Source organism: Rhodnius prolixus, unplaced genomic scaffold, assembly GCF_049639745.1.
Source record: "Rhodnius prolixus isolate KJV_2025 unplaced genomic scaffold, Rpr scaffold_11, whole genome shotgun sequence".
Lineage (NCBI taxonomy): Eukaryota > Metazoa > Arthropoda > Insecta > Hemiptera > Reduviidae > Rhodnius > Rhodnius prolixus.
Genome location: NW_027411625.1, coordinates 8,680,784 through 8,699,692, shown reverse-complemented (window position 1 = coordinate 8,699,692; position 18,909 = coordinate 8,680,784). Strand labels below are relative to the sequence as shown.

Sequence of the window (18,909 nt, the reverse complement as noted above, 5' to 3'; positions counted from 1 at the left end):
TAGACATACTCACCCGCTGTTGAAGTGTTGGCCGAAAAATGACCTTTGGCCTGCTTTTCAACAGCTATTGGAAGCAATACGCTAGCTATGTCATCTGACTGTGTGATAATGCAATGTGCCAAGAAATTCATGCTGTGCGCATTTATTCATTCTTATTTAAACATTTAGCTGGCAGAGTGTAGGTAAGTAGAGAAGTTATACACTTGATTTGTAAGTATATATTTCAGGAATGTATTTGATAGATCTGTAATACATTGTCATAAAATAAATACTTAGGTGCCAAACACGATGTGTGGCTTCCTTAAATACATTCGTCTATCCATTTATAAATATGTACATTTATTTATGTATGCTTTATAATACAAAATCACTTCATAAAGTAATTTATTAACTACAATTACACTAGTTGGTATGTACAATGATCAGTTATTATAATTAAAATGGAGTGACGGCTTGATTAGAGGGCTAGCTATAAAACAGGCCACTTGGCTAATTCTGGAACTGTTTTTTTAACGATTTCGTCAACACCTTAGGTTATAGCCATGGTAAATAGCAGGTTAACTTGTTACTTCAATTGTTGAAAGCCAGGCTTATAGACTTGTATAAAATCTACAGCGGCAACGCCTGTTAAGTCTAGTCTTGCTCTGGAAGAAGGCATGCAGAACATAATTGCAGTCTGCAGAGCAGTCAGTTTAGAGCCTCAGTTCTTCTAGGTATTCTTGACCCTTAGTACCTTGTGGTAATACCTACCTATTATTTACTTTAACTGACCCACACTACCACTACTTTCTGGTGATTGCTGTAAGAAACTTTCTAGCCTGCGTTGATTTGCTCTTCCTTTCTTGGAATATTCCTTAAAGTGCTTGCATGGGTACCTCGAAATAAGGGTACAATTGGAGCTTTCATGCTGATCATTGTAAACGCTGAGAAACCGTCGACATTCAGCAATGGAGTAAATCTTTAGGTATAACCTGTTCTACAACTTCCCTGTGCCCTCCAATGAAACCTACAAAAACCTCATTCTTGTCCAAAATCACAGCAAGGTCTCTCAGTTTATCGCTAATACTAAATTCTAATAACACACTGATGAAATATCGATGAACCTTTTAACGAAAACTACATAAACTTTCAAAAGATTTGAGGTTTGTACATAGTTTGACACATATGTCCAACACAGAATTTCTTTCCCTATATAGAATTAAATTTACTAAATTCAGACACTTAAGTGTGGTGACTGAAATTCTTGTTAAGACTACATGGCCACGTGTTCTAGACTATCTTCCGTTTTTTCTTTTTGATATTCCACTTCATTTTCAAGGAATGTATTGTCTTCATGTTCAGCATCTTGAACTCTGAAACATTCAAGTATAGTTTGTAGATTGGCAACGTTGCAAATTCAGTCCCTCTAAGGGGAATTCCTTAAACTATGAAATACTTTCAGCTAAACCTACTGTGTTCAAAACAACTACATATGTTGCTTACCGTTACCGCTGAACGTCCGAAAACGAATCATATCCATAAAAGCTATTCTTAAAGGGCCACTATTTTAGGGAATAATTTAGCATGGCGAAAAATGCTTTTTTTTTTTATAGAATTCAAACATAATCCACAATATGTAATAATATGTTTTGCAGTATCAGTAAAGGATGCAGCGGCATGCCGCTGGGAAATGCGAGTTATGAAAAAATAAACTTGTAAATCAAACATAACTTACAAATATTTATTTCTTTCCATAGAGGCAAATAAAGATTTTGGACAATCCTTGAAATAGGGGAAACATTCTCCTCGCTCGACGCCTTGTCGTTCGGCGGTCACATAATCGATCAGCACCTCCGAGTATGGCGATTTGCTGGCCCTGCAACAAACATAGACAGTTCTTCACATTAGCACACACATACTGAGATAGATCAAAGATTTGGTTCGAAGACTTTCACCATTTTTCCTTATCGCAACATATATTTTCCACATTTTCCTTTATATCAGAATTTTAAAGTAATTTTTTAGTTTCTTTCGAAATTTGCAAATTTCACCACTACAAAATGACTCTGGTTTTGACAGATTCATGACATTTCAGGTCACCCTGACACCCCATGAAATAACTGTTTAAACAAATAAAGAATAGGAACTACTTAGTTACCAAGTTCAAAGAGAACCATGATGTATTTTTAGAGAAAAACACAAAAAGTATCACATCGGTTCAACTGATTTACATCAAGCTCAGAATTAGAGCCTATTTTCACATCCTTCTCCAAAACTGCATTGAAATATATTTCCCAGGAGCTATGTTTCAAATAAATGTGAAACCACTTTCAATATAATAACATAAACCGTACAATTGACACAATAAAGAGGCCACTTCTGGTAGCCTGATAAAAATTACAGAAACCCTGATAGCTCCTAAACGAACTATCAATTTGAATTATCTGTAATTCAAATGAATTATCTGACCTCCAAACATAACCACATATAAAGCAATTTGTAAAGACCATTTTTACATTGTCTTGAGGCTCGGTAAGATATGGATGTGGTCAGGTAAGTAAAGTTTATAAAAAAAACTAGAATTCTCTGGCTAATTACATAGGAAGTGTCATGTCAAAACATAAATAATAAACTGTACTTATTATATATTAAATAGATAGTTGAAATGAACTTACGTAAAAAATAATTTTAGAACCTCTCCTAGAAATCCATAGTTTTTCAATGAGTGTCCATTTACTTCGCAGATTGCTCGCAATAGACAGGCTTTGCCATCCATCCCAAAATTAGATAGAAAATCCTCAACAAGCACGTACAGAAGACCTCTGGGCTCATTAAAACATAACTATTATTTTTTGGTAAAGGCAATTTTAAATTTTAAAAATAAATATAATGAGCCTATATCCGGTGCTGCCCTAAATACTGATAGTTAAAATAGAAGCTCAACAACACAACCAGTTGGAAATGAAATTGAATTTTAATTGTGGGCTACAATTACATCCTGAACAGCAATAGAAACCACTGCCAAATTCAAGCAACAATCTTAGCGAATAACGTAGTTTGGGTATTTTATCTGGGTAAACTCTTGCTGGTGTTTCTCCTCCATCATAACAAAGCAATAAATCTCCTAACCCCTAGACTAGCGTAAGCAAGTTGTAGCACTATTTGGGATGATTTAAGGCAGCTCTCAGACAGTTTGTTTTGATAATATAAGATTAATAAATAGTGTTAGCATTTTACCTCTCTCCACCGTGGAAGAATTTTCTAGCTTGAGTTGGGAGATCCGTTAACAGTTTGGTAGCCCGAGATTCTCTCCTGGATGATATGAGGGTGGCTAGGTAGTCAGCGAAAAAGGAACCTGCGCTACGTCCCAATCCTCGAGCCAACAGTGGTGGTAATGCTCCATACGGGTTCTGGTTATCCGTCAATCCCAACGTGTCAAAGTTTACTAGATAAACACAAAAGAAAAAAAAACATATTATTTATAACGTTTTAATAACAATGTAAGACCGATAGCAATCTATCCGGACTGGGTGCTTAGATAATCTACATACTGTGCCGCTAGTTTTGATTTGAAGTTAGACAAATTCCAGATCATGATCTAGAAACTAGAGATGCAATAGGCCAGAAAGTGCCACAATCCCAGCAGCAAGCTGAAGTAACTATGTACACACGTTTCAGAATGTACAATTGTGTTAAGCTAGAACTGTTATTATTAACCTAATACTGACATGAATAATTATTATCTGTAACTAGACTGACATAAATAATTATGTTAATGAATTCTTCTTAACTCTATTCAATTTAGATTGGATTCCAGTAGTTTTATAAAAAATAATAAATATATGCTGATATTTAAAATGAAACCTATCAGGTTTCTCAGCAGTTACCCACTTTTCGGGAGCTCTTAAATTCCATTCCTAAAATTTAGTATCTAGACCTTCAACAGAAGGCCTCTGTGACTCCCACAGAAGGAAGTATCTTGGTCAAAGCACATGATATGCTTGGTTAATTCCGTGAAGTTCTTGAATTTATTGCTTGGTAATTTTTGAAGTAAAATATCATTATCTTATTCTAGAGTACTCGTTCCCGATACACCAAACCTTAGTACATGTTCCAGTTGCTTACAAAAGAGGAAGGAATCAACAGTTTTGCCATCTGGGATAAGTTTATACCAGATATTATCTGTTAGGAGTTTTTTTATTCTAATATTATTAATTTTATTTTTGATGATCAACCCTTGTAAAACTGGCTACCGAAAAGTTTTAAAGATCCAAAAACCCTGGAGGTTTAGCGTTTGAATAAATTATAGAAACTAAGCGACTAAGCTTATACTTTAAAGTAAAACTTTCTTTTATGGCATTGGCCTAGTCGAATTAGTTTCTGGTCAGTCATTTAGCAATCAAGACCGATGCTATCGGCAAAAAGAAACTTTTCATTAAATAAGAATTCGCTTGCAATCTATGTACATACTAAATACAAACAAATTCGTAAGTCCATCAATTTGATTTGTTTTTTTTTCCCCCAGATAACATTGATTTTAGTTATATTCTTGGGAGCTATGGCATCATATTTCCCTTAACTGTCTTGTTTTTATTGCATTGAACCTGCATTAATTTCGAATTCTAACTAAACATTTAATACAAAACATTAAGTTTAAATAAAAGTTTATCACCAACTTTAAAAGTTTCGCCCCGCTAAATGCAACATCACAGAACACTTAATATTTTGTTGCATTTACTAATTGTTGCAATGCCAATTACTACAGTATCATTGCATAAAGTTTAGTCCAGTTTAGCAATGTTTTACAAGCGGATTGTTAAATAAAAGATCTTCTTTTATGGTCTTCTAAAAGAGCTACTATCATCTTCTAAAAAAAACTTCTTGACACTAGAAGAATAATAAGTAAAACAATGTTCTTCAAACTTGACTTCTTTTTTTTGTGCAACTTTTAGTTATTCTTAATATTATTTAGGTGGCATGAGTATATATTGCACTGAAGTAAACTGCGTAAGTGGGTAAGTTTAGAGCTATCTATTCGGCACTCATTGCAAATGGGTGTATCGTACGATATCACGTGATTCACGAGTACAATTCGGTGCAACACTTTGACTTGTTTTGACCCAATTTATGACTGAGTTGCTATTTGAAAACAAACAGTACGAATGAGTGATTATAAAGTAAAACATAAAACAAGATTGATATACTACGAAAACGACAGCAGCAACAACAATTACAACTACGTCTTAACGTATTATTTGTTAGATATGTCAGGGGAATAACGACAAATAACCGATCGGCCCGTTGCACTAATTTGAATTAAATTTGGATACCAAACAAAGAAACGCTGATTTGCAGATACGTAACGTGGTTTCAGTACACTCATTTGCTAGGAGTAGGCTTAGTGAGGAAATTTCCAAGAAATCTACAAAAAAATTAATAAAGAAAAAGTAATTGCAGATTTTTTTAAGGTATTTTTAATCCTCAACTATTAAATTAAGTGTCATGGATTGGGGGCGGAAGCTCATATTTTGCTATTAACATTTTTCTACCAAATAAAAAATTAATGACACACGTGAGGATCTCCCATTTCAAATCAAAACCATTTCAGTTTAATCGTCGTTCACAAGTAAACAATGTACACATGTTAGTTTTGCTAGGTTATGTTAGAACAGGTTTCCAATACTAGCTGTACTTCTCTAAAGGTTGTAACATTACTTCATTTAAGAGTTGTTCTATGAGTGCACCTCTAGTTTCTAGATGGACACCTATAAAACGTCTAATCCTCTATCCATTCCCACTTATAGACTTGATATCAGTCGGCGTTGTTGAGAGTGATTCTGTCAGAAATATCTACTGTAAAAGACTACTCACTGGTGAATGGAAGACTGATGGTCATGTTGGATAGAAAGCCGTCCGGCGGGTACCGGACAAACGGCATGGATATGGTAGGCGTGATGGTGAGCAAAGTTCCAGGAGGTAGAGCTAGTCGGCCGTCCGTCGTGATCCAGAGTATCCTCTTCTGACGGGATGTTCTCTGCTGATGGAGATCCTCACAGAGCGCGGTCCACCAGGTTGCTGCCAACAACATGGCTACCGCTTCTAGCCACCTACCCATCCCTGCACAAAGACATACAACTTTAGCTATTTTGTCATTAAATTTGTGTATTTTATTTGTTTGCAGGGCAAAACATTGTAGAAAGATAAAGCCTATAAGGGGAAAGTGCCAAACAATGCATTCGTTTTCAGTATTACATGGTGTTTACAGTCAGTATTTTTCTTGTCGTTGAGTAATGCCTGTTAATAGGTTATGCTGTAATGGGTAAATGGTAACATAGGACGTTAAATTGCTTGTGGTACCTATTAGATCAGATCAGACTTGGTGTTGGTTCTGTTTCTTACGCGCCAATAAGAGGTTTATTGTACCGACTCTTTGTAGGCCTAAAGAAGATACAAATCTTTTTTGTAAGATCATGATTTGCCACCATTCCTTTAGCCTAACATCTCCTCACACACATTTACCAAATTCACTTTTTAATTCAGAAATAAATCAATTTTTCAATCGCAAGTAATAAATAATTTGTTCATTGAAAAACGAAAATCACTCAGGGTTTTTTTTAAGAACGGATTTTAGAAGGTTAATTCTTTCCTTAAGCTTATACAATCAAAACGCTTGCTACATCCAGGTAATACCTATATGACATGTGATTTTTGTTTCTTTACTGTAACCGCTAGGAACGGAACTCAACCAGAGTTGAATCACATTTAACAGTTCATCAGTGTTTTGGAAGATCAATACATTAAAAATAACTCTAAAGTGCTTTTAAGTTTCTACTATGTGCAGATATATGATTTGAATACGTTGTTGTGCCTTGAGTTATCTCTAGTTGTGCCTGGTAGCAATTGGTTTGATAGTTTATACCAGTCGGTGAGACCAGCAGATTGTCATGTCTGCTCGGTACGTGATCTGGGACGGTCTGTTTTCTGAGCACACGGCCACACTACTCAATCATATATTGACAGCTCCTCACTAAACAAGCCCTCTGTCTCATAGTAGCGCAGTTTCCTTTCTCTTGTAGCCAGACTTGCCAAACTGTCTCATGCTGGCCAAAGACATCCGATTAACAAACCCAATGAAAGTTTTCATTTTAAATATTATACTTACCGTCTACCAATTTTTTTTTTTTAATTACAAAATTTTTAATAATAATTTAATGTTAAATTGTATTTACAAGTCAGTGATGGGCATTATTGAAAAATAAGATTGTAAAATGTATAGTCAAAGTATGCAATAAAATATTATAGCCTACAAAATATTCTATAGGAAATAAATATAAATATTCACAAGTACATCAATACTTATTATATTCAAGAAATTGCAAATTTATGTCTAAAAAACTGTTCTAATAAGACGTTGCTACGAAACGTGGAAATCAATGAATTTTACGATCAATATGTTGCTTAATAATTTTGAAAAGGAAATGAAGCACTATAATTTAGTAATTGATTTTAAAGTAATTTTTGTGACAAAAATTATTTAAGTAGCTTTTAAAGAGGAAATTGTTCAAAACAGATTAATAAAAGTTTATCCAAAACTAAGAAAAATGACTTCAAAAAGCATTAAAATGAGAGGAATTCTTCAGATTAAGGTAATTCTAGTTACAGAAAGGATTCACGTGGTTTGTAAAGAGGTTTAATAATTATGTTCGTAAAAAAATCTAGTTGACAATTTAAACAATTAAAAATATATTGGTAAAACGCAACTTTTATTTATAAATGTTAGATACTGTCCTCAACCGCATTAAATCGCTGGAAATATGTTTTTAAATAGAACTACAAATACTCAGTAAGTACTTTTGATCTTATAAAACTAGATATCCAGTGTACACTTGGAACTACTATATCTACACTGATAGTTAAGCTGATACCCTCGTAGTACTGTTCATCTATACGGTATTTCAAAGTTAGTATTGTCTTCAGCACTTGGATTACAAATTTTGAAGTCGAAATAAAAGCTATAAACGAGATGGTAAAACGACTTGAAATCTGAGACACATTCAAACGCTAGGCTGTATTCTTCATAGAATCGTTGACAACAATTAAGGATATTATTTTCTTTTTATCTGGTTATCTTTTAATTAATAACTGTTGAGTTTCTGAATATGGTAATGAAAGAATGAGAGATTACTATGAACAAAATCTGTTCCAAAAACTGTGTTAAGAAGAATGTTACTGAAGTAACCAACAAAATAGTCATCTTCCAGCTTGGCCTCTCAAAACTTAGCAAACATAGACGGAATTGAAATCCTAATTAATGTAATTTTCATTACATAGCATCTGCATTGTCGTTACTGTTTCTATCCTTAAGATATGTAGGTGAACACTTTAGGGTGAAACAGCCAGACTGCAAAGTAGCTGCTAGATAAATCAACTATACTCCAAATATTCATATTTAATCGAGGATAATTATTGGATGAGAATGAATAGAATTAATAGTAAATCTTAATAGCTAACTCGTTAGCTCGATTATTAGAATTATGACAATCTTTCAATTTAGTAACAGTTGTTCGTAGATAAACATTTCCACATGAACCCGCCAAGCAGGTTATCCTGCCATTAGTAAACAACATTTAGAGCAGTATTACGCGGAAGAATTGAGGCCGCCGATGTGGCGGTCAGCAGGTCGGGTTAGTACACTCACTGCGACATCTGGGACGGGGTGTCCAGTTACTGCTGGCAACCAATCCAACAGTCAGCGAAGTAATAAATACTCAAATATATCATTTGAGTGTGAGTGTGTAATCAACCTGTTACAACAGTACCGCAATAGACCTCTTGCTACTAAGGTTTCGGTCAAAAATCGGTCAATCAGGTAGTGAGACGCTAATGAATGTCTTATTTCTCTTATTTCAAAATTTTACAATCGTATTAAATTTTTTATATCGAGTTTTTACCTAAAATACACGTTCTGAGGTCACCTAGTTCTAAAAAAGTAATTTTTAGAAAGAGATACGAGTTGGAACAGTTTTCAGGAAAATTCATTTAATGGTTCTTGTTGGCCATAGGGCTGGCTACGTTTCATTCTAAAATGTAAATATTGTAGACCAATCGCTGATACAATATTAAAGAGGGTTACATAATTAGCTAGATTCCCGAATTTGAAGAAAACAGCCGATGAAAAATGGGCCAGTAAAAAAAAAAATAATTAACCGTCTAATTGGATGATTTAAGTTAACTTTATTTCTTCAAAAAACTTGAGTAGAAAAATGTGCGAAAAGATAAAATATGGCAAAATATAAAAATAATTTTGTTACACACAAGATATATTTATCTAAAAGGAAAGAAGAGAAGATTTTTTTAAAATATACCTTAAATATATTTGAAATTTAATTGTGTTAAAAAATACATAATTGTCATAAAAGTTACTAGAAGTATTTTTTAATTTTAAGTAAAAGGGTGTCCTCTAGAAACTTCTAGGATTTTAAAATCCACAGTCTTCATATTTCAGGAAATAATACATCTCAATAATAATACAAAAATTATTAATATAATAATAAAATAAAATGATAAAATTGTTATTTGTTAAAAGAGCATCAGTCACTAACAGATATTTTTATTTATGTTTTAGCAACTACATTAATAAAGTTTTCTTTATTAATTCTGTAATTTAAGGAATTCTGTGCAGTCAATACTTTGTTATTTTGGATTGGAAATAAAAAAACTCTGCTATAATATTGAATCTTAAGAGTTTTTGTTGATATCACTTCCTAGATGTTCTTTAACAAATTGCGATTCACCTACTGTAAATTAATTTTCTCAGATAAATTTTCAAAATTAAAGTTACAGTTCTAGACGAGCAATTAAAAGACAAAGTTTAAAGAGAATCATTAGATTCGTTTCCGAAAGAGGGATTGAAAAAAAAAACAATGAAAAATCGATTGAGTAAAATGGTATTTTTGTTTGATCATTTGGTCGAAAAAAGTTATTGTCAGGTCTACATCATTGTGATAACTAAACGAAATTTCAAATTTTATCTCTTTGCATTTACCTTGCTTTTATTTTTATTTTTTGGTTTTTATATGAACTCGCCCTCTTAGAGGGAGAAAGAGATTGAAACTATACATCCAGTTGGTGTAACCCACTATTAGTTTTTCCACATAATTGTGGCGACGTTGATACATATGTGTTCTAATAGCAACACTTGTGCGTCCATTAGTTTTTTCAAGTCACTCAGGGTATTATTCTCTTGTGGATGGTTTTTAAATTATGTATTCCACAAGTAATCTTGGCCAGTTGCTAAGAGTTCATGGCAAATATTTATGTACGTCTAGAAAACTCTGTGGGTTTTTATTAAGTGGCCTTGGATAACGTAGGGTTTTGTTCCTCTCCATAAACCACGAAAATCCCGGGTTCAAATCTAGGTGTGATACCCTTTCATTTTCTCTCCCTAGGAGTCTGTAAACACATGTTCGGAGGCCGGTTGTGCACCGAGGTGCTCCGGGTGCAGTGACCTTAAATGATAATTTAACATCAATTATTTACCAAAAAAAAAAAAATGTTATAAAATTTTAAAAAACATTATAGATAATATTATTATGGGATGGAAAAGATACTCTCTTTGTGGGAAAGTGCAGATATTTAATACGTGAATTTCACATCTATTTCAATTTCCCTCAGTAATTAGTTTTGGGCAGTATACTGCCAAGTATTGAAGGATTCATCGGCGATCTCTGGATTACACGATTGCCCACACAGTCACTCTGAGCGACTCGCTAAATGCTAAGGCAACGTGCTAGCACATATTGCCTGACACTCTTTCCATGGTCAATTACAGGCATATCACTTTCTCCACACACGGCCGCCCAGAAGAGATTTCCTTTTAACTATTTTCAAAGGTAATAAATAGTTAAATCAATATTTTCTCTTACTGTAAGCAGAGAAACTGTTTATGATAAAAGCTTTGATATATTAGTTAGGCAGTTAACTATCTTCCTTGAAGAAGGCATTCAATTTACCAAAACACTAGCAAGAACAAAAAGTTATTTTTTTTTTTTACATTTATGACCTCCTCTCAATAACCAACAAATTATATTATAACATATTACAGTCGATAACTAAACCATTAACATTGGTGTCATTTCTGCAGAATTATTGCAAAGATGATACCATAAGTTATTTATTTTAACGGATTTTAAATTTGTTTAACAATAATAATAATAATAAAAAACTATATCACATAACAAAAGTTCATAAACATATCTAAGCGTCATAAAATTATGCAAAAAAAATATAATGGTGAAACTAGAAAGCTACAGATATTCCACCAAAAGAAATATTTAAAGATGAATTTATTCAAATAAAGAAATATATGTTAATAGTAACTAGAACTATTCTGAAATGAAATGTACAATTACACTAGCTAGAAAAATGTAAATCTGTGGCAGCAAAAACAAAAAAATATATATACAAAAAGAATTTAAAATATAAATGAGTAATAAAATATGTGTAGATTATACGAGGGTCGTTTGAAAAGTCCGTGCAAAGTCAGAGAGATAGCACTACTGGCGCGTATCGAGGTTATGTTTAGTTAGTAGCATCTCTTGGAAGAACACACACCAAGTTTCAGCCAGATCGGTCTATTTCTTTGTGTTTGGCATTCGTTTGAATCGAGGAAGTCGAGTGATTTTCAAAAAATGGACGAAAAAGAATTTCGTGTGTTGATTAAACACTACTTTATGAAAGGCAAAACGCCTCAGGAGACTAAAGAGAAGCTTGATAAACATTATGGTGACTCTGCACCTTCGATTAGAACAGTTTATAAGTGGTTTCAAAATTTTCGGAGTGGCCATATGGGCAAAAAGTGACGCTCTGTACACCCTGTTGAGGTTACTACTCCAGAAATCATTGATAAAATCCATGATATGGTGATGGATGACAGAAGAGTGAAGGTGCGTGAGATTGCTAGTGCTGTGGGCATCTCGAATAAACGGGTACATAATATTTTGCATCAACATTTGGACATGACAAAGCTATCCGCAAGATGGGTGCCGCGATTGCTCACGCTTGACCAAAAACGAAATCGTGTGAAGTGTTGTAAGGACGGTTTGCAGCTGTTCCAGAAGAATCCGCAGGACTTTAAGCGTCGTTTCGTCACTGTGGATGAAACATGGATACATCACTACACTCCTGAGACCAAAGAACAATCTAAACAATGGGTTACCAAGGGGGAATCTGCGCCAAAAAAGGCGAAGACCGTTCCTTCGGCCGGAAAGATTATGGCGACTGTCTTTTGGGATTCGCAAGGAATAATCCTCATCGACTATCTGGAAAAGGGTAAAACTATTACAGGTGCATATTATTCATCGTTATTGGACCGTTTGAAAACCGAGCTGCAAGAAAAACGCCCACGATTGGCCCACAAAAAAGTCCTTTTCCATCACGACAACGCACCAGCTCACACCTCAGCAGTTGTGGTCGCAAAATTAATGGAAATAGGGTTCCAACTCGTTTCACATCCCCCCTATTCTCCAGACTTGGCTCCCTCGGACTACTATTTGTTCCCCAATATGAAGAAATGTCTGGCGGGAAAAAGATTTTATTCAAACGAGGAGGTGATTGCAGAAACGAATAGCTATTTTTCAGACTTGGACAAATCCTATTATTCGGAAGGGATCAACAAACTAGAGCAGCGTTGGACGAAGTGTATAAGCCTAAAAGGAGACTATGTTGAAAAATAAAAAAGGTTTACCCCAAAAAATTAAGTAGTTTTTATTTTTGCACGGACTTTTCAAACGACCCTCGTAAAAGTATGTGAAGGTGTAAGAAGATATGGTAAGTGTGAATTAGTTAACGAAGACATAAGAAAATTTATAATTGTATTTTAAAATTCATTTTTGGAATAATGAAAGGTATCTAATTCGCTAATAAATTTATTCTTCAGATTTATCACTTACATATGTACTGAAGAATTAAATGAGTATTTGTTTCTATAAAACATTAAACATAAAAACAAAAGAATTGCTCTATCTAAGGAGTTTAATGGAAATTTAAAAAGTTATGAATGATAACAATGTTATTTTAAATTATCAGGGCTGCTATTTAATTATTCTCACCAATTTAATTTTCAGGAAAATATTTATTTCATGTAGATACAGCTTTATACTTAGCTGCTCACTGCAATTTATTTGAAGCATTAACTTCTAAGCGCAATTGAAAAAGAGATCAGCATTAGATAAGTGGGGCATGCTAAGTCGCGTTGATTATGTATATATATCCTTTATTAGATCACAGCTGATTGGAATGCAATTGTGGAAGCCAGAGAAACAGGTCAGATAGAGTAAATATTAGCTCTTAACTAGACTGTTGCCTTCAAAGTGTTACTAGGACAACAAATTATGTTACAATATTTTGAAACTTAGTTTCAAATATAATATATAATCAAATCAAATATAATCCTCAAACAATATATATTTGCTATACAAATTTATTTTCAGGTCTAAGAATTGTTTTACATTCTTCTACTCCCCGGAAATTTATGTTTTAGGTTCCTCAAACAATAAAGAAAAAATGTTTTAGTACAAGGTCTATATGTGGGTGCAGATAATCAAAGAAAAGAAAGTCACAGTAAGCTTTCAGTTTTCAGTTTTTGGTTTTGAAACTACTTTTTCTTCGGATATTGAGTTTTTGGCCGAATCCGTCTAACAAAAGTGCAAAAATAATGCTAGTTTTCAGTTTAAAAAAAAAAAATGTCTACTAATATTTTTTTGTTTTTAACTTAGTAAAACTAATAGATCCACTTTATCACTTTTATTAAAATCTTTAGCCAGGAAAATAGATTTTTTGTTGGTACTACCCCACTGAAGTGCCATAATAATGTACAATCCAGGCCATGTGCCCATGCTTACTTTAATAGATGAAACAATATCCTATCTGATTATGTTCAATCATTGGTTTTATGATATGGGAATATGAGAACACTCGCTCACGGAGACCAGTGGAGATAACAATTAAAAACGACTGGAAGGCAAACATTGGCCTTCAACTAATCTATCTGTTTGCAAACAGTAAAAGAATTAGAAGAAAATTAAAGGAACAAAAATAGGTTTATTTATATTTTTTCTTATTTGAATTTTCAACTGTTGTAAAAGTGAATTCTACAAGGCTCTGAAAGACGATATCATTTAAGTTTGTACCATTCTTGAAAATGAAACAATATTTACTTAATAAATTCGCCAATTTTCGAGAAAGTATCAAGTAACCTGTGATATTCGAATGAGTATTAAATATTTACTGCAGATTTGTAGTATAGCAATTGCACCTGTCTTTGGGTCTTACTGGTGAAAAAAATTCCTTGTCTGCAGAACGGAGACTGGCTGCACTTGTGACCTGGGGAATCTAACTACCGACATAAGACAGGCGCTATAAAATTACCGACACAATTAGATGCCGTTTAAGAAATAAGAACAGACTACCTGTTCTTAAATTATAGAATTATAGTCCGTTCTCACTTCAAGACAATTATTTACAAGATATTATCGTGCCTTTTTCATTTTAAAAAAGGCAAATCTAGCCTCACCGTTTTGAGTATTATTCTCGTTTTTTATTAAGATTTCAGTCTAAATCTGTCAACTGAAAGTGTGAATATTTATTGATGCAATTATTTCTTTAAATTTCGATCACAAGTGTGGTCAACGTTGCATCTCTATTAAACTCAGCAATGTTCATTTTGTAAGCACTCATAGCTGACCTCAACTTGTGACGAGCTGCTTAATTTTATGAAGCAGAGTGAAAAGTTTGTGAACATTGACACTAATTTCTCTAATTTCACTTATAAGTACGTGCATTTTTTTTTAACACTGCTTATTGTAAACAGTCCGAAAATGCAAACTTTAGTTACATCCTTCACTTTAGTAGATATAAAGAAATTCGAAACCATTTTTGATTCATTCTTCTGCATGGAAAAACCATCTTCAGAAATTTGACATCATTGCAGAACTTCCCAGAAGTGAAAATAGTGTTTTTTTTCGTGTTCAATCAACGATATGGCAATTCTTCGGCAGAAGAATTGAAAACATCTTTTCATCAAAAATGGACCTTATTGCAGTTTGGTCATTAAAACATTATGATTCATTAATATTATACTACGTTGCTGATGTCCTCTTGCTCTTTGCTTTGAGCAGTAGAGGTAGTCAATTTTGATTCAAGACAATATGTATAATTTACAAACTTTAGGCTTACGATCTGGCCTTTTTTTTTTTTTTGGAGATTAACCATATCTAATCATTTTAAATATTTTAACGCGTTCTCACATATTTTAATATACAGTCTTTCACATTACCTAAACAACTTCAGACTGCTGGCCTTCTAAACTGTGTACAGAATACTAAAGCTGGACTCAATGCAGTTTACATAAAGATTCCAGATGAAAAACAAACTAGATAATTGGCTGAAGCTGCAAAATTTTAGCTCTGATTTTAGTTCACATTAACCCTTGAACAAAACTTTATAAATTAGTTTTTTTTTTTTTCTGCGTGTTAACTTCTAAAGGAATATTGACAACAGGAGCTTTTTCAGTGTACTGCCGAAAATTGAACTATAAGAAGTTTCTAGGATGAAAATATTTAAGGGCAGGTAACTTGACCCTAACTCAAGATTTCGCGAGTGAATCCAGTGCGCACTGATTACTTTAGCAGTGGTGAATCTAATGAAACTACGCGCCACTTTGTAGAGAAGATTGTTGCGCTTATGCAAGAAACAGGACTAGTAGGTTTCCATTTCTGTGACTAGTAAACTAAATGAACTCTCCAAGTTTCGTACAAAGCCCTGGGTGACTAGATAGCATGGCCCTAAGTTTCTTGCTTCTAGTTCCATTATTAAGTAACTTGAGATTTTATTCATAATGGCTGTTAACCAGTTTCCAGCTAATGAGAGGACAGCAATTGTCTGCGTTTCTTCTCTAACAGAAGCCGTCCTTCTTTCGCAATCAATTAATCAACTACTGAAACTAATTTCTTCCCAACTAAATAGAATTAAATTTACTATAAATTTTCTTTTTTTTTTGTTAGTATCTGATAACATTATTTTAAAAGAGATATTACTGTAAAATGTCAAACCATTTCAATCTAGTACAATAGACTTGTCAATTTTATTTTCACAAAGTGCTGATCGAACCAAATCTTTTTACACAATGATACCGGATGTTGATTTCTATAACATATTATTGCAGGATCTGTTATTGTATTTTACTTATTGTACAGCACACACTCTGCATTCTGTCCTACTAAGAGAAGACGTACAGCATCTTTCGCATGCGCAGCCAAGAATGTCAGCCTTTTAAAAGAATTACATATCCTTAGCAACAAGATCGTTTTTTTTTTTTTTTTTTTTTTATTTAACAATAGATCTATTAGAAACGGTCTTTTTAGTACCTTTAGCTTGTTGTAAAAAGTCTAAGAAAGCTCAAGCTTAATTTTTAGTTTAGATATCGTTACCGCATCTCTTTCTGAGCTTGCGTTTTTTTTATCCTGAAACGCAACGAAACTGAAATGGTTTTTTTGTCCCAATTATCTCAAAATAAATAAATAAATAATTCCAATGACTTTCATTGAACTTTATTTAATAATTAAACAATAAATTACAATTTTTATTTCTCTAATTGACAAATTTTCCATTTATCATGAATTTATTATGCGACAAATTTTGGTCTAAAATAAAAAGGCAGTAATGGGGCTAAGTACTAAGTTAGAGCTTCTTTCAACTTCCTGATTTTAGAGATTTTGCAATCATGAAGGCCACGTCCTAAAAAAAAACAACTTGTATCTCTTACAGAAAGTTATAAAATTTGAAATTCAGGTAAAAATTCAATTTGTAAAATGTGGTGCAAACTTCCTCTTTCTTAATATTAATTCCCAGATTATTTATTCTTTGAGAGATTCTTATGGAACTAAAAATGTATTCATATATGTAATGTATGTACAATCAGTACATTGCACGCTTCTGATAATTATATAATGAATTAAGAGAACAAGCTGTGAAGATATCAGGTAATCGGAAGTTTAATATATAATGAAAATTTTCAGTTTTTGAAATTTTATATAAATACATCTTTTGACGTCACCTAAGGCAGAAAAAAAAGCGTTCTTTAGAATTGGTTTATACGCCACCATAGCGCCTGATAATAAGCTACTTTTTCAAATCGATTTACTCGATAGTTCCATTTTTCGCAATCAATTTTAGTTGTTTTTTCCGGTTTTCTAAAAAAATGGCTTCGAATTTCTTTAGAAACTCATTGCACACATAGATGACTTAAAACATTTGCCGAGACAATCCATTCTCGAGAGAATTCTAGAGGATAGTTGAAAATGATCGTGTAAACAAAGTTTGCCCTCCATTGATGCTATTTCCTCTAAAAAGGCACTATAAACTTTATTTGTGCAGGTTTGTCACATTAATTTACAACATTTATACAAGGAGAAATTAATTTTAATGACTTAAATTTAGTTTATAGTTTTTGAACTATATTATGGCTTGCTTTAAATGTTCCACTTCATTGCAGCACGAGAATCAACCACTTAAGTGACCTAAAATTATATTCTACTTTTTTGTCATTCCAATTTGAAAATAAAATAATAAAAAAGTTAACGGAAGTGTAAAATTTACAGAATCTTCTTTACATTAATGAGATTTTCTCGAAAATCAAGAATTTTTGAAACTGAAATTCCACTTTGACAGGCTCGGTGATCTAGCAATTTTTCTTAAACTTCTCCACTGACTCAAAACTAAAATATAGCCATTCCGCATGGAGAGAAGTATACAGATTTTGATAACGTCATTTGAGTTTGTTTATCTGGGATTTCTTGTGGCGGTAGATAACCGAGAAGTTGGAAGATGGTTTACGCCGGCTAATAAGTGCTATTATGGTTCTAAATAAGCCCTACAAAAGTAAATTATTTTCAAAAAAAAGATCGATATAAATTAGTAAAAATCGATTCTGCAAAGTCTCTAATTTCGGTTTGCAAATATGACAAAAATTTATTGACGAGAAGCAACTAAACTAGGATATTAAATTTGAACTTAATACTTACGACTTCACGTTTTTGAATATACAAATATATAAGAACAATAGCGCAACTGTGAATTCAAAATATCTCCTACAATATTATTTTTACAGAAAACTTTATAGAAAATTTTATACTCTGTATGATTTTGACGCAGGGTAATCTCTAAGGAAGTGATAAGCGAATGAAGACAGATATCGTTAAATTAGTCAAGTACTTACTTGGCGGTGTTGCTACAATAGACGAGATGTAGGTTCATGGAAATTGGTTTTGGATGCGCTTAAGGTGGTTTGCTGAATTAGTAAGATCCTCGAGAAATTGTAAACAAAACAAAAACAAAAAAAAAATCAAAAGTAAAAAATTAGCTACGATAAAACTCAGTGCTGAGCTACTAGTATGTTCACTGTAGCTCAGGCGGTACTGAACTGCAATAAGTCCGGCGCTGAGTTCCACTGTTTTGGTCCCCACTCTGAAAGAGAGTTCAAGTCTTAATTCGCTCCAAACAAGAAAAATTAAGGAGTCAAATTGAGAATACTACAATTATATCACCAATTGGACTACTTCTTCCAAATAAGTAGCAAAATAGAAGTAATAGAAAATTTTTTGATTTACTTTCTCTCTTTTCTATTAAGAAGTATTGCAAACGTGTCCAATTTTTCAATGTTTTTCAAATTGTGATTGTTGTAAGCCTTCTTTTTGTTAGCGGTTAGATCTTTCACTCAAACACTTCCTTGGCTTTCCGATCAACAAATAACTGCTGCCTCCTAAATCTCAACTTCAGCGAAGCTATTAAATTTTGACTCACTAAGCACCGAAACAACTGGCAGTTGGATGGAGCTAAGTTGGATGAATTAGTGGATGTATAAAAGAAATCCAA

At 33.1% G+C, this 18,909-nt stretch overlaps 1 protein-coding gene across 1 annotated transcript; it reads right to left on the bottom strand.

Annotated features, from left to right (window-relative positions):
* Positions 1-207: 207 nt before the first annotated feature.
* LOC141459198 (uncharacterized) lies at positions 208-18,481 on the bottom strand. Its single transcript, XM_074137973.1, has 6 exons — positions 18,254-18,481; positions 5,851-6,096; positions 3,217-3,424; positions 2,655-2,801; positions 1,715-1,855; positions 208-1,352 (listed from the first exon to the last, which is right to left on the bottom strand). Exons 2-6 carry the CDS (start codon positions 6,092-6,094, stop codon positions 1,253-1,255), a joined length of 840 nt encoding a protein of 279 aa, XP_073994074.1. The 5' UTR covers positions 6,095-6,096; positions 18,254-18,481; the 3' UTR covers positions 208-1,252.
* Positions 18,482-18,909: the final 428 nt, after the last annotated feature.

Bases quoted from the DNA above. Each gene is read 5' to 3' on its own strand.
- LOC141459198 (XM_074137973.1), bottom strand. From the start codon at position 6,094: ATGGGTAGGTGGCTAGAAGCGGTAGCCATGTTGTTGGCAGCAACCTGG. The intron at 3,425-5,850 runs GTGAGTAGTCTT...GTGTTTATCTAG, and splicing joins CATCAGTCTTCCATTCACCA to TAAACTTTGACACGTTGGGA. The intron at 1,353-1,714 runs GTAAGTTATGTT...TGAATGTTTCAG, and splicing joins ATGGAAAGAAATAAATATTT to AGTTCAAGATGCTGAACATG.